The sequence below is a fragment of the Bos mutus genome, chromosome 4 (genome assembly GCF_027580195.1).
Source record: "Bos mutus isolate GX-2022 chromosome 4, NWIPB_WYAK_1.1, whole genome shotgun sequence".
Lineage (NCBI taxonomy): Eukaryota > Metazoa > Chordata > Mammalia > Artiodactyla > Bovidae > Bos > Bos mutus.
Genome location: NC_091620.1, coordinates 67,580,361 through 67,604,988, shown reverse-complemented (window position 1 = coordinate 67,604,988; position 24,628 = coordinate 67,580,361). Strand labels below are relative to the sequence as shown.

Sequence of the window (24,628 nt, the reverse complement as noted above, 5' to 3'; positions counted from 1 at the left end):
GAGAGGGTGTGCAGAAAAAGGAACCCTCCTACACTGCTGGTGGGACTGTAAATTGATGCAGCCACTATGGAAAACAGCACAGAAGTTCCTTAAAAAAACTAAAAATAGAGCTGTCAAAGAACCTCAGTCCTACTCCTGGGTATGTATCTGAACAAAACTATAACTGAAAATGATACATACACCCCCGAGTTCATAGCAGCACTACTCACAATAGCCAATACATGGAAGCAGCCTAAACGTCCATCAACAGCTGAATGGATAAAGATGTGTGTACCACAAGTACTATTCAGCCATAAAAAAAGACTGAAATAATGTCATTTGTAGCAACACAGATGGACCTAGAGACTACCATACTAAGGAAAGGAAGTCAGAAAGACAAATACCATAGAATATCACTTATATATAGAATCTAAAATATGACACCAGTGAACATACCTACAAACAAAAACAGACTCCAAATACAGAGCAGATTTGTGGTTTTGGGGGCACCAGGCAAGGACGGATTGGGAGTTTGGGATTAGGAGTTGCAAACTACTATATATAAGATGCACAAACAGCAAGGTCCTACTGCAGAACACAAGGAACTAACTATATACAATATCCTGTAATAAACCACAATGAAAAATAAAAATATAATAATAAAAAGTATTAAAAAAAGTTACAGTCATTACGATAGCATGGTATTGGCAAAGGGATAGATAATGAATGGAATAGAGCTGGACAGCCAAAAAATATATCTCACATGTATATAGCCAAATGATTTTTGACAAAGGTACAAAGGCAATTCAATGTTGAAAAATAACTGTTCAACAAATGATATCCAAACAATTAGATATGCATGAGCAAAAAATACACTGCAATGTAAACCTGACTCCTTACCAAAAAAAATTACCTCAAAATGGATCATAGCTCTAAATGAAAAATATAGAAATTAACAAAAATTAAAAGGAAACAGAAGAAAAACCTTCATGACCTGGGGTTAGGCAAAAAGTTACTAGACGTGACACTAAAACCACTATCCATTAAAAAAGCTGACAAAAAAAAAAAAAGCTGGACTTTACATTAAAAAAGCTGGACTTTACTGAAATTAAAAACTTATGCTCTGTTATCAATGCTAAAAAAACGGAAGAAGAATTGATGCTTTCAAACTGTGGTTTTGGAGAAGACTTGAGAGTCCCTTGGACTGCAAGGAGATCAAAGCAGTCAATCCTAAAGGAAAACAATCCTGGATATTAACTGAAGCAACTTGATGTTGAAGCTGAAGTTCCAATACTTTGGCCACCTGGTGCAAAGAGCAGACTCACTGGAAAACACCCTGATGGTGGGAAAGACTGAAGGCAGGAGGAGAAGGGAATGAGAGGACAAGGTGATTGGATGGCATGACTGACTCAATGGACATGAGTTTGAGCTAACTCTGGGAGATGGTGAACGACAGAGAAGCCTAGCGTGCTGCAATACATGGGGTTGCAAAGAGTCGGACACAACTGAGCTACTGAACAATAACAACAAAAGAATGAAAAGACAAGCTATAAATTGGAGTGTGTGTTAGTAGCTCAGTCATATCCGACTCTTTGCCACCCCATGGATTGTACCCTGCCAGGCTCCTCTGTTCATGGAATGCTCCATGCAAGAATACTGGAGTGGGTTGCCATTCCCTTCTCCAGGGGATCTTCCTGACCTAGGGATCGAACCCTGGTCTCCTGCATTACAAGTAGATTCTTTACCATCTGCTGCTACTGCTGCTGCTAAGTCGCTTCAGTCGTGTCTGACTCTGTGCGACCCCAGAGACGGCAGCCCACCAGGCTCCCCTGTCCCTGGGATTCTCCAGGCAAGAACACTGGAGTGGGTTGCCATTTCCTTCTCCAATGCATGAAAGTGAAAAGTCAAAGTGAAGTTGCTCAGTCGTGTCCGACTCTTAGCGACCCCATGGACTGCAGCCTACCAGGCTCCTCCATCCATGGGATTTTCCAGGCAAGAGTACTCTTTACCATCTGAGTGGTGACTCAGATAAACTGGAGAAAATATCAGCAAATCACATATCCAATGAACAATTTGTATCTGGAACACACACTATCAAAATACAACAGTAAGAAAACAGTAAACAAAAGATGTGAACACACTTCATCAAAGAAGATAAACAGAAGATAGATAAACACAAAAAAGGATGTACAATATCATTAATTATTAAGGAAATGAGTATTAAAATCATGAAACACCATTATATACCTAATAGAATGGCTAAAATAAAGAAGACTGATAATACCAAGTGCTGGTGAGGATACAGAATGACTAGAGCTCTAAAACACTGCTTTGGCAATGCAAAAGGGTACAATTGGTAGAGATAACAGGTTAGCAATTTCTTATAAACACACATTATATGACACAACAATCCCACTTCCAGGTATCTAACTCTGTGTTTCCACAAAAATCTATTCAAAATTGCTCAAAACCAGGAACAATCCACAATGGAAATGTCCACATATGGGTGAATGGCTAAGTGATAACGCATCTATGCAATGGAATACTACCCAGCAATGAAAAGGAACAAGTTACCAATACATGCAACAACTTGGATGAATCTCAAAAGCCTTGTGCTAAATGAAACAAACCAGTCTCAGAAGGCTACATAGCAATGATGTAAGTTTCCATTTATATGATATTTTCAAATAAATAATATTTTATAGCAAGGGAGAACAGATTAATGGCTGTTAGGGTCTGGGAGAAGTGGGTGTGAACACAATGGGAGAAGCGAAGGCAAAGAAGAAAATGAGGTAGTTTTGGGAGGGTGATGGAATCACTTTATATCTTGATTTTGGTAATAGGTACATGCATCTATACACATTGATAGTCATAAAAGAGACTATATGCTAATTAAAAATACATATTTCATGTGTTTTCAAATTATTTTCTTCTAAACTGTTTAAAAGTATTATTACAATCAAAAGGCAAAATATAAAAAATAAGTGATTTTAAATAGGCAAGGGTGGGTGGTGCAGGGAATGGAAGATAGCATATGCTGAACATACACTTGAATCTACTACGTCTATACAAATGTCATAACTTCCTTTGTTCCCTTATTCCTCTCTTTCTTCTGTTGGGGTAAATGAAAGAAAGCATTAAAAACAAAGTCTTAATCACTACCACAGGCAACAAATAAAAATTGTGGTAACCTGCTCATGAATTTCGGAGAAGGCAATGGCACCCCACTCCAGTACTCTTGCCTGGAAAATCCCATGGACAGAGGAGCTTGGTAGGCTGCAGTCCATGGGGTCGCGAAGAGTCAGACATGACTGAGCGACTTCACTTTGACTTTTCACTTTCATGCACTGGAGAAGGAAATGGCAACCCACTCCAGTGTTCTTGCCTGGAGAATCCCAGGGACGGGGGAGCCTGGTGGGCTGCCGACTATGGGGTCGCACAGAGTCGAACACGACTGAAGTGACTTAGCAGCAGCAGCAGCAGCTCATGAATTTATCAAATATTTCTTTTGGACTTTTAGAATTTTGAAGAAATTGTTTTTACTAGCCCTAAAGACTTACACACTACCAATAAGCTGACAAAATTAAAGTACTGATAGCAAGCAGTATATTTTATATATATATATATATGTATTACACAATAAGCATATTTAGGGAAATGATTAACTGTTGAGTTTTATCTTTTTAGTTGTTTCAATAAAAAATACATATCATTTAGACTTTTATTCAGTTCTATTTTGCTTTTTTACCGAGAAAGCAAAACTGCTCTATACTTTCTCATCTTAGACTTACTTGCCCATGTCATTGCACAAAATGCATACAGTAAACCAAAGAGTTAACAGACGGCTCACAATAACCAAAGTGAGTGGTGGGTCAAAAGAAGTGCCATTGAGTATTTAGAAGTCATGGGAGCTAACTGAGAATCCAAAACACAACTTGGACTTTACCAGCTATAACTGAAGTATCTCCATCTGGTCTTTGTGAATTTCAAAAGATAAGACAAATCTGATTTTTGGATTTCTCAGCTGCTAAAGAAAATAAAGTGTGCCCACCACAGTAAAGGATTACTAATCTTCCTGAGAAACTGTTCTATCATCAGGGTATTTTTTAAACACTGCTACAGACTAAACATTCCCCTATACCCATCCTTCCTAGCTAACTTAAAAAAGAAAAAAATTATTTATTCTAGCCCACTTCCAAATCCAAGAAAGAAAAAAAAGTCATACAAGTTAACAAGAAGAGGTCTCAAGAGTAGAATTAAAGTCTGAAAATAATCAAACACAAACTTCCTCAAAGTCTCTCTAACACACATGGAGCTATACTCAATCTACACCTGAGAATATTACAGTTTTTCTGGACAAGCCCTAGTACACTCCTAGACCCACAGCAAAACCTCCTACATTAACCATCATCTTCTTCCACATGATATTATTCAAAGTAAGTTCAGTTCAGTCATTCAGTCATGTCCGACTCTTTGCGACCCCATGGACTGCAGCACGAGGCTTCCCTGTCCATCATCAACTCCCGGACCTTGCTCAAATTCATGTCCATCAAGTGTGATATGCCATCCAACCATCTCATCCTCTGTTGTCCCCTTCTCCTGCCCTCAATCTTTCCCAGCATCAGTCTTTTCCAATGAGTCAGTATTTTGCATCAGGTGGCCAAAGTATTGGAGCTTCAGGAGCTTCAGCTTCAGCATCAGTCCTTCCAATGAACACACAGGACTGATCTCCTTTAGGATGGACTGGTTGGATCTCCTTGCAGTCCAAGGGACTCTCAAGAGTCTTCTCCAATACCACAATTCAAAAGCATCAGTTCTTCGGCGCTTAGGATAATTTATGGTCCAACTCTCACAACCATACACGACTGCTTAGTGTTGGCAAAGTAATGTCTCTGTTTTTAATATGCTGTCTAGGTTGGTCGCAGTTTTTCTTCCAAGGAACAAGCGTCTTTAATTTCATGGCTGCAGTCACCACCTGCAGTGATTTTGGAGCCCCCCCCCCAAAATAAAGTCTGTCACTGTTTCCATTGTTTCCCCAATCTATTTGCCATAAAGTGATGGGACCGGATGCCATGATCTTAGTTTTCTGAATGATGAGTTTTAAGTCAGCTTTTTCACTCTCTCACTTTCACCCAGAGGCTCTTTAGTTCTTCGCTTTCTGCCATAAGGGTGGTGTCATCTGCATATCTGAGGTTACTGATATTTCTCCTGGCAATCTTGATTCCAGCTTGTGCTTCATCCAGCCCAGCATTTCGCATGATGTACTCTGCATATAAGTTAACTAAACAGGGTGACGTTATACAGGCTTGACGTACTTCTTTCCTGATTTGGAACCAGACTGTTGTTCCATGTCCAGTTCTAACTGTTGCTTCTTGCCCTGCATACAGATTTCTCAGGAGGCAGGTCAGGTGGTCTGGTATTCCCATCTCTTTAAAAATTTTCAGTTTGTTGTGATGAACACAGTCAAAGGCTTTGGTGTAGTCAATAAGGCAGAAGTAGATGTTTTTCTGGAACTCTCTTGCTTTTTTGATGATCCAACAGATGTTGGCAATTTGATCTCTGGTTCAAGTTCTTCTAAACTGGTGTAGGATTCAGGAAAGAGTTAGTACTTTTACTATATTTTTAAACTGTAATTCTAGGTTGGGGAAGGGAGAATGCCTCGGTTTTGTTGGGAAGGTTTGGCTGGATGGGAGACTCTTATCTATGTTAGTGACTGGCAGCTGACAGGCCTACCTCCTAACAATCACATCGAGAACAGTTTTAAAAAGTTAATACAGAGTTAAAAGCTAGAAGAACTATATTTTTCTTTGCTTTCTGGAAAATCCCATGGATGGAGGAGCCTGGTAGGCTGCAGTCCATGGGGTCACTAAGAGTCGGACACGACTGAGCAACTTCACTTTCACTTTTCACTTTCATGCATTGGAGAAGGAAATGGCAACCCACTCCAGTGTTCTTGCCTGGAGAATCCCAAGGACGGCGGAGCCTGGTGGGCTGCCGTCCATAGGATCACACAGCGTCGGACACGACTGAAGTGATGCAGCAGCAGGATCCAAACATTATTTTGTATAAAATATACAAAAAGATAAACATAACATAAATGGTATGTTCCACTCTTGTGCTTCTTGGAAAAAAAGCAGATACTATAATGCTACTTATTGTTGTTTAGTTGCTAAGTCATGTCCGACTCTGAGACACCAGGGACTGTAGCACCCCAGGCTCCTCTGTCCATGAGATTTCCCAGGCAAGAATACTGGAGTGAGCTGCCATTTCCTTCTCCAGGGAATCTTCCTGACAGAGGGATCAAAACTGTGTCTCCTGCATTGGCAGGCAGATTTTTTACCAGTGAGCCACCAGGGTAAGCAGAAGACAGAGTAGTACATTCAAAACAGCACCCAAAATGTTAGTACACGTTACTTGTGAAAAAAAATAATTTCTGCCCATCAACTGTTAAACACAAAAGTACTATTAAACTTTTTTGTACTTTGCTTTTCTTATGGGCTACAATTCAAGGAACAAATTAAATAATGACAGAAACCCACAGAATAAAATAAGAATTCTTGTGTCCATACTGACATTAAGAAATGGATAAACAAATGGACGGAAGCTCTTCATTATAGCAGAATTTCAATTAATAAATGCAGAAATAATGACTGAATTAGAAAATTACCTTACTACCATCCACAGATGCTAGAATTAGTTGGTAACAGTCTAAAAGGATAATTTATAAAATGTGAGGGAATCTTTCTACACAATACTTAACCAAGAAAGGATAAACAGTAACTCTGCACTGAATAAACTCGCTACACACCACCTTTACCAAACGCCCTAAGTTATCTTAAGAGTAAAGACTGACGCTATGTGCCTTCCAGAAAGATGTACTGAGGACACAGGGTCACTTCTGTTATGTTCCTGCCAGAAATTCACGGCAGATCTAATCAGGAGGAAATGTCAAACTGAAATGGAGGTAGAGTCCCCAAAGTAACTATTTTGCACTCTTCCAAAGTGGTAAGTTCATGAAGGACAAAAAATGCTGAGAAACTGTTACAAATTAAAGACCAGAGAGACACTACAACAAAATTCAACATGATCCTGGGATCCTGGACCAGGGATTGGTGAAATCTGCATACAGTCTTCAGATGAGACAGTTTAATACTGTATCAATATGAAATTTCTTGATTTTGATCATTGCACAGCCCTAAATACAGTGAAGTATTTAGAGGGGGGGGGGGGAGGCGGGGCAGGAAATTCCTTCTCTAAAATTGCAGGGATTTTCTCTGATATTTTTTGTAGCTTTAAAGTTTTGCTCTTTACATTTAGGCCATTAATTCACCTGAGATTGACTTTTGTGTATGATGTGGGATAGAGATTCATTTTTTATTATCCTGTCATAAGGATAAATAAACCATCCTACTGCTATTTTTTTTAATGGACTTCTCTTCTCTACTGGACCAAATAAATAAAAGAAAGAAGAAAAGTAACTCTTTTCAGTACTATTTTTTTCAATGTGAGTTACTTTTTTTTTTTCCAATCTGGGATACGAAAAACACATCATAATTTTTAATAAATTCCAAAGATCCTTCTGAAAAGTGTCTAATAAATTTAGTAGTCAGCATTCAGGTAGTAACTGCAAAAATGTAACTTCCTCAAGAACATCTCAATATTTAAAAATATCAGCAGGCAACCCTATATTCTAAACTTGGCAGGTAGTTACTACATGATGAATAAATTTATAAGCAAGAATAAACTCTCATGAGCATTCTATGAGTTATTGCTAATGCAGTTCTGTAATGTGGACAGTTAATTTTCAAATAACATATATTCAAAACCATAAAAACTTACACTAATATAAGAAGTAGTAGAGTACATCATCTTTGGAGTCAGACTGAATGAGTTGGATTTTCATTTCTACTACTCATTAGCTACGTAAACTTGGGTGAATAAATAATAATATTAGTATTAGCAATGTACAGAGTAAATACATTTGCATTAGCATAGTTCAGTAGTCTTAAAATTAGCTCTGGAATACAGGCATTTTCACATTACATGTGAAATGCTTCTCTGTGCCCAAAGTGGGTGGCTTATGCTTATGCATTTCTGTATTTTCTGCAGTACATTCACTTCCGCACACCAACATTCTTTCTCTTCCCCTGGCATTCATCCCTTCCCTTTCTACTCTGCTCACCTCAAAAAGCAGTGCAACAGGAAGAAAAGCTAGTTCCTAGTTCTGTGACAGCAATGTACAGTTAACCTGTGGGTTTTCATCTAAAAGCTAAGACAAATGATTTTTGTCTGCACCCAGGTTTTGATTTAACTTCTGTAAATCTCCATTTCTCATAGGCAAATTAAGGGAGATAACATACATTGTTATTTCTTAACCTTTTAAAACCCTTGTGTCTGTAAGATAAAATTAAATATTATCTACAGTTACCTTCTGAGAAAACTGCTACTACCTTTAATTCATGAAAAAAAAAAAAGAGAGAGAGATTCAGAACTGGGATCTAAATGAATTCTTCAGAGGAAGTCTAAGGCTTTTAGGAGCTGCCTCCCAAAACAGCATAATCTTCCTATGATGGTTCAGAAGAAACACCCCAAATATCTGGACAATATCTTCTACTTCCACCATTTCGATTATCACACATAACAACAGCTGTAAAACCTATATACCTATTACAACCTCTTTCAAGATCAAGATCCACTTTTCTAAATATAACTCAGTTATTAGAAATCTCCACTAAGTGCCTCCAAAATATCTCAGACTTGTCTCACCCAAAGCTACTCCCTCTGTTCGTCATAAAAATTACTGGCACCACCCATATACCATGCCATACTTTTCCCTTTCTCCCACAGTCAGCCACATGATTGAGTGTCTCTCTCTCTCAAATCTAATCTTCTTTTCTTTGATTCCATTTCATTCGGACCCAGTCACTTTCTGGATTGTTACAACTGCCCTGCCTCCAGTCTTATCTCCAAAAGTCATTTTCCACTCTGCCACCAGATTGGTATTTTTCAATGAAAAGTCCTATTTTTTTTTTTTTTTCTGTTTAAATCATCTAATGGCTGCCCATTACCAACAAGGTAAAGTCTAAAGTCTTTAACATGACATATAAGGCCTTTCTAAATCTGAAGGCTGTAAAATGTACTGTTAACAGCATAAACCCTAAATAAGACTGTATGTACGCAGACTACAGCTCCACTCTTACTTACATGACCAAAAACATATTAAACTCAGTTTCCTCACTTACAGTGAGATAATGCATTTAGAAAAGCACTTGGCACAGAGTATGCACTCAATTAACAGCTATTACCTTTTTATGCTACTTCTAGCTTCTACAACATCCCACATATACACAGTACTGAAGTCTCACTACTCCATTCTTTCAGATGAGAACTCTCGTCTCTCATGCCTCCACATCACTGCATATATGTTTTGGTCACCTTTTATCTACTATGATTAAATTGTACACAGCAGCAGAATATCTTAAACCTTGCAAATTATTAGAAGAAAACGTCACGTAGAAAGAAAAACTCAAAGATCAAATTATGCTTTTAAAACATCTTGACGTATTTAGCACAGCACTCATTAGCATATACTTTTGCTAAAGCATTAGTACTACTACTGAGAACTGCAATATAAAGGCTAAAATTAAAGCCCCGTTTTATGTGCACCATGACATTAGGGGAAAAACGGGAGAACCTTGAATAGCCTGACCCCAAGTTCCCATGCTCAATCTACTCCTGCAGATAAAGTTTCTAGCCAGAAGACCCTCTATCACAGGGAACAGACACAGTTCCTGCTTATCCCTGAGTAGTGGGCTTCAGTTCCCTGCCAGCCTGTGGAATTATTCAAACTAGTCAATCACACCCTTCTGCTGGAACCAGGGATCACTCTAGCCTCTTAATACTTCAAAGTTTGCCTCCATGGCCTCTGCTTATTCACTCTATTCCCTCAACTATGTCCCCATCTCCTGGGCTGTTGAGTATATGTATTAATAGACTGCTACCCATCTCATCTCTCCAACATCAGGGGTTGTGTGTTCAGCCATCCCTATAGGCCTATAGCAGGAACCCCTCCCTCATCAACACAGTGAAGACGAGGCTGATAAACAGGATCTCACTTCTCTAGGAAGCCTGAATTTCAGATGTTAATTGGAGACTGAGAAGCAAGGAATTCAGTTATTTAAAATATACTGGACTAGCCCAACAGTTTATTCAGGTTTTTCTGTAACGCCATAAGGAAAAACCCAAACGAACTTTTTGGTCAACCCAATATTTTAAACAAACAAATAAGCTGACATATAGTTCCAACATTAGAAGGGCATGAGATTCTTCATATAGCTTCTCTATTTTTATTTGAGATATAAATTCACAAGCATGTTTATCTAGTTTTCCATCCTCCATGGATCTGAAGGAAGGGTAAGTTTGACAGTTATACTTAAAACATTAAAAACAGGCTGACAATGGCTGCAGAAAACAAATTTCTTTATAGGAATAAAAAAAAAATACAAATCAAATCTCTTGAAAAAAGAGCTCTAAAATTCCTAGGACATGAATTTTTATTTAAGAATAACTACAAGCTTACATCAATAAACTTCTCAGTTTAGTTCAGTTGCTCAGTCGTGTCCAACTCTTGCGACCCCATGGACTGGAGGACGCCAGGTCTCCCTGTCCATCAGCAACTCCCGGAGTTTGCTCAAACTCAGGTCCATTGAGTCGGTGATGCCATCCAACCATCATCCTCTGTTGTCCCCTTCTCCTCCCGCCTTCATTCTTTCCCAGCATCAGGGTCTTTTCCAATGAGTCAGTTCTTTGCATCAGGTGGCAAAAGTACTGGAGTTTCAGCTTAAGCATCAGTCCTTCCAATGAACATTCAGGACTGATTTCCTTTAGGATGGACTGGTTGGATCTCCGTGCAGTCCAAGGGACTCTCAAGAGTCTTCTACAACATCACAGTTCAAAAGCATCAATTCTTTGGCCCTCAGCTTTCTTTACAGTCCAACTCTCACATTCATACATGATTACTGGAAAAAGCATATCTTTGACTAGATGGACCTTTGTTGGCAAAGTAATGGCTCTGCTTTTTAATATGCTGTCTAGGTTGGTCATAGCTTTTCTTCCAAGGAGCAAGCATCTTTCAATTTCATGGCTGCATGGCTTCTCAGATAAAAATAAAGATCAGAATTTTCCATTATTGGATGATGTAGATTAAACATTTCAAAATCTCCAGAATTACTGTAACCCTACTGGGTGACTGAGTAACTGGGGAAAGTCTTGCGTGTGTGGCCAGTGGAGTGCAAGATGATTACAGGCTCTTTCACAATTTTAGGCAACCTTGTTCAGTCTTCTCTACTCCTTGACCTACAAAAAACTATTTGCTAGTTCAGAAATAAGAAGATAAAGTTAGTTTATTAAATAATGAGAAACAGGGCTTCCCTGGTAGCTTGGTGGTAAAGAATCCTCCTGCCAATGGAGGTGACACGGGTTCTATCCCTGGTCTGGGAAGATCACACGTGCCATGGGGCAACTAAGCCTGTGTTCCACAACTACTGAAGCCAGGGCACCCTAGAGTCCATGCTCCGCAGCAAGAGAAGCCACCACAATGAGGACCCTGCACACTGCAACTAGAGAGTAGCCTCCACTTGCCACAACTAGAGAAAAGCCCAGGCAGCAATGCAGACACAGCACAGTCCAAGATAAACAAAGAGTGAGAAACTGTCTTTGACAGAGCAAATTAGAAGGCCTGAAAGTAAAATGAACTTCCTCAAAAATGAACACTGTACCATCTGCTCCAACTTCTTCGGACCATAATCCTCACAAATATCTGAAGAAAATGGACGGAGTCTGGTTGTAAAGCATTAAATCACTCAGACAAGGGAAGGTAAGGATATTCATCTTTCAAAATCATATCAAATCAAGTTGATTCCACTATTCTTAGAATTTACCAAAGCCTTTTCCTAGAAAGGAGGGAATGTTATCTTTTCCATTGAGTAAAAATACTATTCATTCTGATAAATCTTACAGGAAATTGTCTCCTACTCTCCACCACCCATTACTTTCTTTTTGTGAATGTTAGTAGATAGTCACCTAGGACCAGAGGGGTCTCACGGTGAAAGAAGTGCTATGTTAATGCTGGGAAGCTGCCTGCACAAATCGTTCCTCATGTGCTACAGGCAAGAGAGAGAAGCTGAAGCCCCTCGTATTGTGCAGTGCATTCCACAGCTTGAGCCCATAGACAGAAATCAGTTTTTCTGAACATTTTTCAATTTGACTGAGAGACTATGTTATGAGCAAAACAAATAATACTGATGAATTATGCGGCACCTGCACATTATGCTGGACCAGTATGTGTAGAAGCCCAACTGCCACAGTGATGGAAAGAGATCAGTCACAACACCTAGAAAGAGGACTACTTCTGGTTAAACCCATGGAGCAAGGATGGCGTACTTTTCTAAAGGAATTCCTAATTCCTTGGTACTTTCAATGCTGCAACAGATACAAATGGAAGATAAGCACATTTGGTATAGGAAGCTGTGATCAAAACCCTTGGCAACAGTAGGGCACAGATTAATGATCTAGACAAATACCAACAGAATACTGAATTGCTCCTGGGTGATCTCTAAGAACACACTGAGTATAGTACAACGAGTACAGTACAACACATTGAGTGTTACCTGGACTAGTTTTAGGACTATACTCTTAAAACCTACCATCTTATCTACACTGCTGAATAAACCTGAAAAAATTCTCAGGGAAGGAGAAGAAAGGGTAAAGTGGGATGATAAATTCCATATATAGCTTTCTGCTTTGCAGTCCTTGACTCTGTCAGTCTATTAGTGTACAGAAAGCACCCTTCTCAAGTGAAGCCAAGCTTCATGGTGAAATGCCATGGATAGAAGAGAAGGCAATGGCACCCCACTCCAGTTCTCTTGCCTGGGAAAGCCCATGGACAGAGGAGCCTGGTAGGCTGCAGTCCATGGGGTTTCGAAGAGCTGGACACTACTGAAGCGACTTAGCAGCAGCAGCAGCTATGGATAGAAGTGATTAGATTCCCTAGGCCTACACTGCCTCTTTAAGATACATCTGTTACTGGAAGAGGTGAGCATCTGGCAGTGCTACTGCAACTCTGTGATTACCAGCTAGAACAGGAAAGTACAATAGAGTGGGGAATTTACCAGGGGTTTTCAATCAACTATTGTTACAATTTATAAAAGCTGTTGGCAAAATTAATGTTAACTTGTGTCTATGAGTTCTCCAGATTTTTCTGATGCTTCTGCTGGGCACTGTGAATTGGCAAAATTTTTACAAACACTAAGGTAAAATCCTGGAGACTTTTGACTGTCTGAGGAAAACACTAATTCTTAAGTAAGAAATGGGGTCTTCTTCCATTTATATTTGTTTCCAAAGCAAATATAAATATATTCAGCTGAAAAAATTTTTAAAAGATTTAAGCAATTGAGAAAAAGGAGATAAAAAGTATAAAAAGCAGACTGTGCATGTGCATGAAAGCATATGCACACCAATATAGCTATCTAGAACCATTAAATTTAGAGGCAAACAGCCCTGCACTCTACAGGAGCTCCAAAGTAAACCACAAAGGAAATACTTATACGAAAAAATTACCTTAAATTCAACTTAACTAGGCATCCTGTATTTTGTCTGAGAACCCTACCTACAACCCCTCTAAGTTCTGTATGGTGGACATTTCCCATATACTCATTTCCTCCTTAATCAAGGCAAGAGACACTAGGGTAGAGATTTCCCAAATCTAGATGCCTAGTAGAGCTGCTGGCAGAGTTTTTGAAAAAATACAGATTTCCATGTTCCATTCCCAGGTAGCACAGTGGTAAAGAATCCGCCTGCCAATGCAGGAGACGGTAAGAGATGAGGGTTGAATCCCTGGGTTGGGAAGATCCCCTGGAGAAGGAAATGGCAACGAGCTCCAGTATTCTTGCCTGGAAAATTCCAAGGACAGAGGAGCCTGGTGGGCCAAAGTCCATGGGATGGCAAAGAGTTGTACATGACCGAGCGAGAGAGCTCTAACATTCCATTCCAGACCTACTGAGAATCAATCTCCAGAGGACTGAGACCTAGAAATCTTATTTCTGAAAATCTCCCCAAGTGACTGTGACTGGCTGCCAGATGTTGTACCCACTGACCTATAGGGGACTGTATATGCAAAATTTGAGGCCTTCAGTCTTCTGAAGAAAAGAATCATAGGTTTCACCTGATTCTCAAGGAATGTGATCCCCAAAAGGGTCACTGCCTTAGAGACCAGCAGTAAAGTTTTAAAAAGCTATTATGAATTTTTCTTCTTCAACTATAAGAATTACTTGACATTATATCCCATAACTCTCTAAAAACTTCCTATGCCTTTTTGAGAGTTAAAAGTAAAATAAAAGTAAAAAAACATAGCTTTTAAAAAACTCTATCATTATTTATTTAAATAGTTTATGATCAAGTGAACATCAACTGCACGTCCATGTTATAGACTCATTTACTGAGTATACATAACAGGTAATTTGTTTTGATAAATTTTCCTTTTGAGTCCTTTTCATTTATAATTAATCATTTTGAGTGGTAATTAAAAAAAGGGCCCATATCACTTAATTTACAACTAGGTCATCCACTGAATTCAACATCTAGTTCTTTTCATATGTTTTACCACTTACTTAAAATATTACGAAACCTGTGAATCCAAATTAGGTATTATCATGAACTGAGAAAGTTATACAAACTATTATTTATCTTATACCTTCAATTTCTTTCTCTCTTCTGAATCATTCCTCTCAGCCCACAAACACTCTTAAATCTTTTCTATCTTAAAAAAAAAAAAAAAGTATCCCTAAAATGAAATAGAAAAAATAAAGTACTATCTATTCTTTCTTCTTTCTTTTGGGTTTCTCTACTGAATTTTTTTCAAAAATGATATATAATTAAGTGGAGAAGGAGATTAAAGATGTATAAACTTCCAGTTGTAAAGTAAGTGAGTTACAGGGATAGAATATGCAGCATAGGAAATATTGTGAATAATACTGTAATAACTGTATGTGGTTACAAGACTTATCATGGTGACAAAAATACTGCATCACTACATGGTATACCCCAAATTAATAAAATATTATAAACTATATGTCAATTTTTTAAAGCTTAAAAATTAATCCAAAGACAAACACAGGAGGAAAAAAAAGAGTAATTTATACTTACTGTCTCCACTTCTCATCCTTTAGTCAACATTTGCTGAGCACCTAATACAGTGAAATTCAATCCTGGTGACATTTTCAAATCATCTGGGAAGCTCTTTTTGAAAAAAATACAGATGCTCAGGTCTCACCTATGAGTGAAGTCTGTGCATTCATCTTCGTTTATAAATTCTCCAGATGATTCTAATGTGCAGCCAGAGTTGACATCACTGATCTACTATATGCCATACACTTACTGCCACTACCAAGATGCATAAGACACAAAGCCTGCACCTGAAGAACAGCAAATAAGAATATCAGGACACTTACTAAAATTGGTAAATGTTACAACAAAGGTAAGTACAAAGTGCTAAAGGAACAGAGATAGGCCAGGGTATGCAAAGAGGAGGGATGTCTTTGAGTCCGATTATTGAAGTACAATGTAGACAAGAAAAGAACGCTATTAAACTGATTTCTTAAAGGTCACTAATGATCTCACGCCTACCACTTAAAACAGTCCACCTCATCTGCACCAGCTTTACCATATGCAAGACAGGGATAATAACAAGGCTGCTCTTGACGATTAATCGAGTAATTAATACAGTAGATACTGGGACATAACAGATATTGTGTCTCATCCCTTTCTCTTAAAGCCAAAGGCTCTTCTCCATCCCGTATTCCTTTTTAATCCCTTTGCAATACTGCACTGCGCCTTCTAGAAATTCCCCTCAGGTTCTGTGAGATGAGCACCTGTCCTGTGCTACTTCAAAGGTCACTCCTCACCTTCTAGTTTCTCTCCTCTTTATGACTTAACATCAAAGTATTCAGAAGTACATGTTTTCTGTCCTCTCTTCTGCTATGTCTGAACTTGTTCTCCTAAAAGGTTTACACTCATCTCTCTTGAACCCACAAAGTGAGGATCTCCAAATCTACATAGAATCTCTGGGCTTCATCTCCTGTCCAAACTCCACTTCTACATTTCCATATCTGCTAGGTATGTTTACAGAGACATTCTGCTAGCACCTCAAACTCAGCAGAACCCAAACAAAATTCACTATTATTCCCCCAAGCTGTGCATCTTCTCTCCTGTTTTCTTTAGCTGTTAGTGGTGGTTCCACTTCTCAGTCAACCAGATTTTAATGTTCACAGTTACCACTGCTTTTTCCCTTTCTCTACACTCACCATGTCTTGTTGATCCCAATCCTGAAATGTTAGCAATCATTTTCTTTTTTTCCCTCTGTGCCTTGTGAAAACAACTTTATTTTTTTTTTTTTTTTAGCACAAGGAATTATTTGATTTTTCGAGCTGACCCTAAGTAGTTGCACATCCTAACACTTAAGTCAGTTTCCCAACTGGTCTCAATAGCTAGCTCCAATCTCTCTAGACCCATGGTTCTCAACCAGGGGTGATTTCATACTACAGCAAACATTTGTGGCCACAGGGGCCAAGGATGCCCAAACATCCTAAAATGCACAGGACAGTCCCATAACAAAGAGTCACCTGGCCCAAAAGTGAATAGTGCTGAGGTTGAGAAAATCCGTGCTGTTTAACAGGACAGTTAGTTCGTCTTTTCATCTCTTACTTAAAAATGTACTTAAGATACAAGTCATACTTCCTGCTCATCCCTACTTTTCTGTTTTCCTTCCTATGTTGTGCTCTCTGGCATGAGCTTGTACCCTAACTGATGCCTACCATCCTTCAAGGCAGAAATAACTTTTCCATCTTCTGAATTTCCAAGAACGTACTGGTTTCTGACTCTGTGCAGTATGTATGTTATATACGTCTGATTCACCTCTGAATCTATCTATAGTCTTACATTGTGTCTACCAAACAGGTAACCACATCACCAGCCTTCAGTGAATATAAGACTTAATCTATGGTTTCATTTATTCACAAATACTGCATTTCTCCTCTTCTTCCCTGCTCCCTCTGAAATTAGGTTTATAGATATAACTTGCTTCAGAAAATGGAAATCTGAGCAGAAGTGCAGTGAGTCTCTTAAAAGAAGCGGGGATAGGAGTAGGGGAAGAGACCTTTAAAAGCCAGTAAGGTATTCACTGCATTTCTTTCCCACTGCTACGGGGACAGTGGTTAAAAAAAGTCTAAGACTTTTTTTTGAGGGGAGGGGTAAATTTCACATGCTGTTGTAGATTTAAGGTGTACAGCCTGTTACTTGGATATATTTATATACTGTACCTTGATTTCCACTGAGGCAATATTCATTCACATCATTTTAGTACAATACTGTCTATATTCATTACATTGAGGATCAAGTCACTATGGTTTATTTACTACTCATAAGTTTGTACCCTTATCTTACTTCCCAACCCTACATTCCCTGATAACCACCTTTTACTGTTTTAACAGGTTTGACTTTTTTTAGATTCCACATGTAAGTGATAATGTACAGTACTTGTTTGTATCTACACTTATTTCACTTAGCACAAGGTGCTTAAGGTCCATCCCTGTTGTCACAGATGGTAGGTCATCCTCCTTTCTCATGGCTAAACAATATTCCATTGTGTGTAGGAACCATATCAGAAAGCCTACATTTAGATCGAAATTCTCCAAGAGCCTGAAACTATATGACTTCACTGATCATGGCTCTTCTGCTGCTGACCCACACTACACATACAAAGAATGAGTGAGACCAAGCAAAGCCTCCACCACCACCGCCTTCATGTTTAGATTTCAGTGTGTTTCTTACAGCATTATATCCTTGCTTCACTGATTCACAATCAATGTTAAGATGCATAATTTCATGGATCACTAAAAAAGGAAAAATGCCTCCAGTCTCACAAGCCATGATTGTACAATGCAGCCTGATTTCAGAGATTTTAAAATATGGAAAATGATGAGCTGTGAAACCAATAAAATACGGTATTACTATATTTGATAAATGAATGAACATGGAGATAGTTTACAAAAATTATTTCCATTCACTCTCAGTAGAAACATTGTACAACATCTGTGAACTAAAACAAGCAAGAAAAGTTCTCATCCATAGGTTCACAGTAGAACATGTGTCTTTAAGGAAAGTATATGAAAACTGTAGCTCTATCCTTCAAAATAAAATTTATGAAATTATTTTTTTGACAACTATAAGTGGTTCTATGAAATCCCTTTTTTTATATATGAATCTCTTGCAATAAATTACTGCTCCAGGCAATTAAGCTTTTAGGTCAGAACACAGAACCACAACTCAAGTTTTCCCATCATACTTTTCAACCTTAAAATCTACTCGGTAGTCTCCGAGTGTTTTTATGTACTGTGTTCTTACACTAAAACTCAATGCACAGGGCTTCCCCTGTGGTCCAGTTGTTAAAACCCCACGCGTCCACTGCAAGGGGCTTGGATTCGATCCTCGGTTGAGGAACCAAGATCCTGTATGCCACACAGTGCAGCCAAAAAGTAAATAAGAAACACTAAAATTTTTTCAAAAATCCTTATAAAACGCTGTCTATATATGACTAGTCTTATATGACTACCCCCTATGTATATGACTCTCCTACCTCTACATTTATGTAGGAATGATTCCCCAATATATGGAAAAGTACTACAAATTTCGTTAGTGTGCAAAGTCTGAAAAACTCCATGAATGTTATAGCAACTATCAAATTTCTGCTTGCTGTAGGAATTTTTACATTTTATTGGTGCAATAACAGGATTCATTCACCTGCAGAATGGAATTAAGAATGTATAATTTCTACATTAATAGCTTACTGGTTGATTTACTTTTTTAGTTAATAAGAACAATACTGACTTTACATGAATTATGACGAAATATGGGGCTTCCGCGGTGGATCAGCAGTAAAGAATTCACTTGCAACACAGGAGACGCAGGTTGGACCTCTGGGTGGGGAAGATTCCCTGGAGAAGCGCATGGCAACGCACTCCAGTATTCTTGCCTGGAGAATTCCATGGACAGAGCAGCCTGGTGGGCTACAGCCCATGGGGTCGCAAAGAGTCAGAGACGACTGAGAGACCGAGTCCAGCATGATGAGATATACTGTCAGCTTACCTTGTTTTTACATACAAACAAAACTTCTGAAGCCAAATTATGATTGATTGTGTATGAGGGAGAAGTATACAAACTGCATATTAATATTTAGCATGCAGAAGTGATCTGAACTGTAGCCAATATCACCACCTGCACCTCAAAGAGCACCAGGAATTTCATTTAACTATCTGAATCTTTAAAATCTATCAGATCAGATCAGTCGCTCAGTCGTGTCCAACTCTTTGCGACCCCATGAATCGCAGCACGCCAGGCCTCCCTGTCCATCACCAACTCCCGGAGTTCACTCAGACTCACGTCCATCGAGTCAGTGATGCCATCCAGCCATCTCATCCTCTGTCGTCCCCTTCTCCTCCTGCCCCCAATCCCTCCCAGCATCACAGTCTTTTCCAATGAGTCAACTCTTCACATGAGGTGGCCAAGTACTGGAGTTTCAGCTTCAGCATCATTCCTTCCAAAGAAATCCCAGGGCTGATCTCCTTCAGAATGGACTGGTTGGATCTCCTTGCAGTCCAAGGGACTCTCAAGAGTCTTCTCCAACATTATTTAGAAGTGAAAAATGCGGGTGTACTAGATTTTCCCTCTAAAATCTGACTTTACATGCTGCTACTTTTCATAATGTTTTTTTCCTTAATTCTGTGAATTCGTGACTCCTTTCTTCATTCACTCACTGAACCCCTGTACTCATCACATATACTGTACAGATGCTAAAGATGACATTTCTGCACTAAGGAATTCCAATAGAATACAAGGGAAAAAACCAAGTAGACAAATAACTATGCAAAACTATATTTAAGACTAATGACGTGTTACAGGGTTCAGAAGAAAGAGAAAACAGCTTTCAGGAGAAAGAAAACTAGTCAAGTGAGCTGAGCTAAATCTTGAAGGATGAGTAACATTTTCATTTTTTCAAAAAAGGGGAGAAATTGGGGAGCAGTACCAATTTTCAAGGCAGGTAAGTCAGGAGCAGAGAAAAAGAACTGAAATGTATTGTGTTTACATGCCAGGCAACAGTCACACTTACAGAAAGTTAATGGAGAATATACCTTCTATTATATTCCCACATTTTAGAGTAAACAGAGGCTACTAAGGGATGAAATAATTTACTCAAGGTGCTACATGCGGATTAGCATGTAGGTCTCTTTGAAGTCACAGCATGATTAAATAACAGTATATATTAAAAATGTCAGAACTATTTAGGTTAGAATGGAATACAAGAGCACGAACACCATTTTCAAGAGTTGGGCCTCCTTGTAAAAGCAATGGAGGAATCTAGCAACTAAAAGTTAGGGAATAGAAAAATGGCAGGAAGATAGAGGGATCTGTCTAGAAAGTTTATAATAAAAGTTCAGCAGTGGCAAATAAAACAGACATGAGACAGTCTTCTCTTTTTCTTCCCTTAGATTTATTTCTTCAACTGTGTAGTCACAGAACAATCAATGTTCATTTTGTTCATACATAAAAATTTGTTACTAAACAACAGTAGTTCATAAATTGTTAATGGTCCGGTCAACTGAGGTTATAAATAAAATATTAATATAAGTCAATTAATTTTTTCAAGCAAGAAATAATTAGAAAACATATTCTGATGGAAAAGACAAGGTTTGGAAACTGATTATTAGGTGCAGAGAGCACGAGGAAAAAAGTTAAAAAAACCCTGAAGTCAAAAACCTGGGACTTGAATAATAAGAACAGTCATAAAGAGAAAAATGAGCAGGAAGAGATGGGTATCTGCCCTGCTTTGGGTAAGGGGTGAGAGAGGGGAGTTTATAAATTTATTTTTAGACAGGTTCCATCTGAGCATCTCCTTAACTGTGAGCACTTCTACTGTGAGTAGGACCAGCAGATAAAAATGTGTGACCAGTGCTAAGGAGAGAAGCAGGGCTGAGCTATGTAGTGAGACACATCTACAAAGTTACAAAAGTTGAAGCTATGAGAGTGGATCACTCTACTCACTGGGGTGGGAGAGGTTAGGGGCCGCAGATCCTTTCGAGTCAATAACTAAGGCGTCTTCCAAAGCCTGGAGTGACTTTCAAGATTTCTCATTTAGAGAGCAGTTTGGAAGTAGTTCTTTTCATTTCAGCCTTATCCCACAATTTCACATAATTTCAATCACAAAGAATGCTTTTTTCTGTACAATGCGGCTGACCAAGGAATGGAAACATGGAATTGTTCTGGCCTAGGGCTTCTCTAACTATGTAAAAAGGTCTATAGGACACACCACAGCAAATAACTTTAAAGAACTTCACTGTGCTTCTTCAAATAATTTTCTTCCCTATTAACCTAGTGGCCAAAGGAGAAAAAGTTGTTAATTTCATAGTATCAAGAAACAACTGTACATGATTGAAAAAGCCAAGATATTATTCTAGATTAATTCCTAAAATGCTTCCTACCACAAGGTTTATATGAAACTATACCAGCGGCATAAAACTTTTAAATGTGTCAAAGAAAAATAAACTTTGTTCTAAAATGATCAAAACACAAATTAAAACCCAACACTATTTAACATTTAGTTATTTACAATTTCTATTAAAACCAAACAGAACTACTGTTTCTCCTCTTTCAAATTAAGCTGTCAAACTAAAAACAAACTTATAAGTCCAGATTCTATCATCAATTGTTAAGGAAGCCTAATGTCGCAAGTGTATCAACTTCTGATTCAGACAAACTAAGGTTTAAATAGCGCCTTAGTACTGCCTACTTAAGTGTCCTTCTGTTAATAACTTAAAGGTTTTCAAAACTTATTTTAATTATTTTGTGAAATAGTAATAATAAAATCTAGTTCAAACTTACAACAAATTAAAAGTATCTTCTGAGTTAGGCATATACAAAGCCTGGTACTGCACGTCTTAACAGTTTCCCTTCCTTATATCTGCAATCAGTAATGGAAATTCCAAGAGCACTGAAGTACTAAAAACTTATTCTTGAAAATTACAAACAAGGTGGCAAAAAAGTAAAATAATTCAAATATTAGTTTTTAAAAATCACCTTTAAATCTATTTCCGATTCTATGTGAAAGGTCCTTCTCCAACAGATTAAAAAGAACATTTAAACAAATAAAGTAACAAGACTGTTAGAATTTCACTTAACCAGTTACTTGAATCTAATCCCAGTTAATATTTTTCTTAAATCACGAAAAAAAGTAATCAGAAATTTATAGGTAAAATATTTTCAGAACAGTCTTACAAAACTCTAAGTAAAAACAAACCCATGAAATTCCTTCAAATGAGTTTTCATTCATTTACTCTTAAAACATGGTATTGGGCATCCATAAAGAAGAAGACTCCCCCACCTCATTCCTGCAACTTTATGGAGTTTAGCGCCGGATAATAAGAAATCGTGTCATCTCATTTTGAAAAAAACTTGGCTATTTTAGGCGTTTACAACACATGGCAGGTCTATATTAACTCCCACACTAAGTACTCTCTCCTCAGTTAGATTTCTAGTCACTTGAGCTACTAATCACCACTTACCAACAGCAGAACGAAAAACATGACAATCCCTTTGCAAAAAACTTTTTAGCACTACTTAATATTAAATGTGTATGCACATCTGCTTACATTTTCAGTTATCAATTTATGGTTATTTACCAATATTACACATGTGAATCCTGCGCAGCAACTTTTATGTACATAAGGATCTGCCTAACAGGCCTGTGAATTATGGAGAACCTTGTTGCTCTCCCCACTTTGTAGTTTTATTATCACTTTCACCAAAGAGCACAGAGGTTATTAAAAAAAAACAACTTTTTCCCCGAAACTAAGGATGAGGCTGACTGCTGCACGTTTACAATGGGAAGAAGACAGAACATGACATTTCGGTACAAGAACACAGGATATAAAAACACTTGGAGCAGAACGTTCCAAACGAAAATATCCTTAGGCTTACACCAAGATTTCTTAAACACCAGTATGTGTGTGTGCTTCATATATGACAGAACTGCTTTGAAGCTTAAGAAAATGAGCCCTACTAAATTAAGAGTGGACACTTCGAAAACTGTAACTATCTTATTCAAAGTTATGTCAGTTACTTCTGAGTTTGAGAAACATTAAGGATCTTCCCAGGAAATACTCAAAATTAGTAGGGTACTTCTGTCCCTCAATACACAGACTGGGGAGTGGGACCTCACAGGGGCCAAATGAAACCGCGAGAGAACCAGTGCAATGATCAGATTTCCTCAAATGCCTGAGAACTTAAGTAGTTCATCTGGTTCCAATGCTGTCACAGCATCTAAGATACAGTAAAAGGAGTTGCACAATCTCCCGTTTTCCGAAGAAGTCTAGCAGTACAATGGGGCGCCACCAAATCGGCCCCCAGGAGGGCTGCTGCCAACAGGGGTAGCAAACAACTGGGGGAGGGGGTGTCTTTTTGTGAGCAACTTCATTGCCTCCAGGGGAACATGGGAACTGCAGAGCCTACAGCTAAAGCCGAAAAAGAAAAGGAAAAAAAAAAAAGACTTCCACGGGTAAAGGGAAAAAAAAGAATCAGAGAACCTAGAAAAGGAAGCATTTTGCTGGTGGGAGGAGGGAGTAGAAGAGAGAAGTGAAGGTCTGCTTCCTAAGCGATTTTTCCCCCTTAGCGCTCACCCCGGCCAGGCCTTCGGGCTGCGTACTGTCCTTGGGCCGCTTCCAGGCCGGGACCCAGACCCTTCTGCAGTTCCCGACCCGGACACAGGGCCTCGCGGCCAAGGCGCCAGGAGAGGGGCCCCGGCGGCCGCCGCCCTCCGCGCCCCCCGCCCCCGCCCGTCGCGCCAAGCGCCGCCGCCCAGCTCGCGCTTCCTATTTTCGGAGCACACACCCTACAAGGATCGGAGCGAGCAGGCCCGGCGGAGACCTGCCCCCGCGCGGCCTCGGGTGACTGACAGGGGCAGGCACTCGGGCGCCGCGAGAAGGGAAGGAAGGGCAGCCGAGGGCACCGACCAATGCCTCTTCTCCGGCGACCAGACTGCGGGCCGATACAGCGGGGCTCTACTGGCCCCCCGAACGACTAGCTCCGCCGGCCCCGAGGCTCTTACCTTCTCTTCATCAGACAACTGCTCCTCCAGATCCGCCATTTTTCTTCTGGCGACAAACCGCGGTAGCGGCGGCGGCGGTAGCGGGCACCTGACTTCCCCCTTTCCGTGCGGTCCTTCTCGCTGCGCGCCCCCGCCAAGGGAGGGGCTCACAGCCCAGGCCGCCCGCGCACGCGCCCTGGGAGCCCCGCCTCCCTCTACCCGGCCCACCCCCGAAAGATGGCTGTGCGCGTGCGCGGGTATCTCCGCGGCCAGGGAATGGGGAGGCGTTGCCTACCGCCGTCTGCTACGCGCTTGTCAGCATCCCGAGTTTAGAATTCTTTCCCCGCTGTTGACCATATGGACCCAGTCTGCGACGAGTACATTTTGAGCCCTTGATTATGTTCCCATCAAGTCCTGAACTCTGCCAGCTAAAATGTGAACAAGTGCACAAATAGCTTTTAA

General features: G+C 39.4%; 1 protein-coding gene across 1 annotated transcript in view; it reads right to left on the bottom strand.

Annotated features, from left to right (window-relative positions):
* CAPZA2 (capping actin protein of muscle Z-line subunit alpha 2) overlaps positions 1-24,389 on the bottom strand; it is a 56,433-nt gene extending 32,044 nt beyond the window's left edge. The window contains exon 1 of the mRNA XM_005899133.3: positions 24,188-24,389. Coding sequence (XP_005899195.1) covers positions 24,188-24,226 — 39 coding nt within the window. The 5' untranslated portion in view covers positions 24,227-24,389. The remainder of the gene's footprint in view (positions 1-24,187) is intronic.
* Positions 24,390-24,628: the final 239 nt, after the last annotated feature.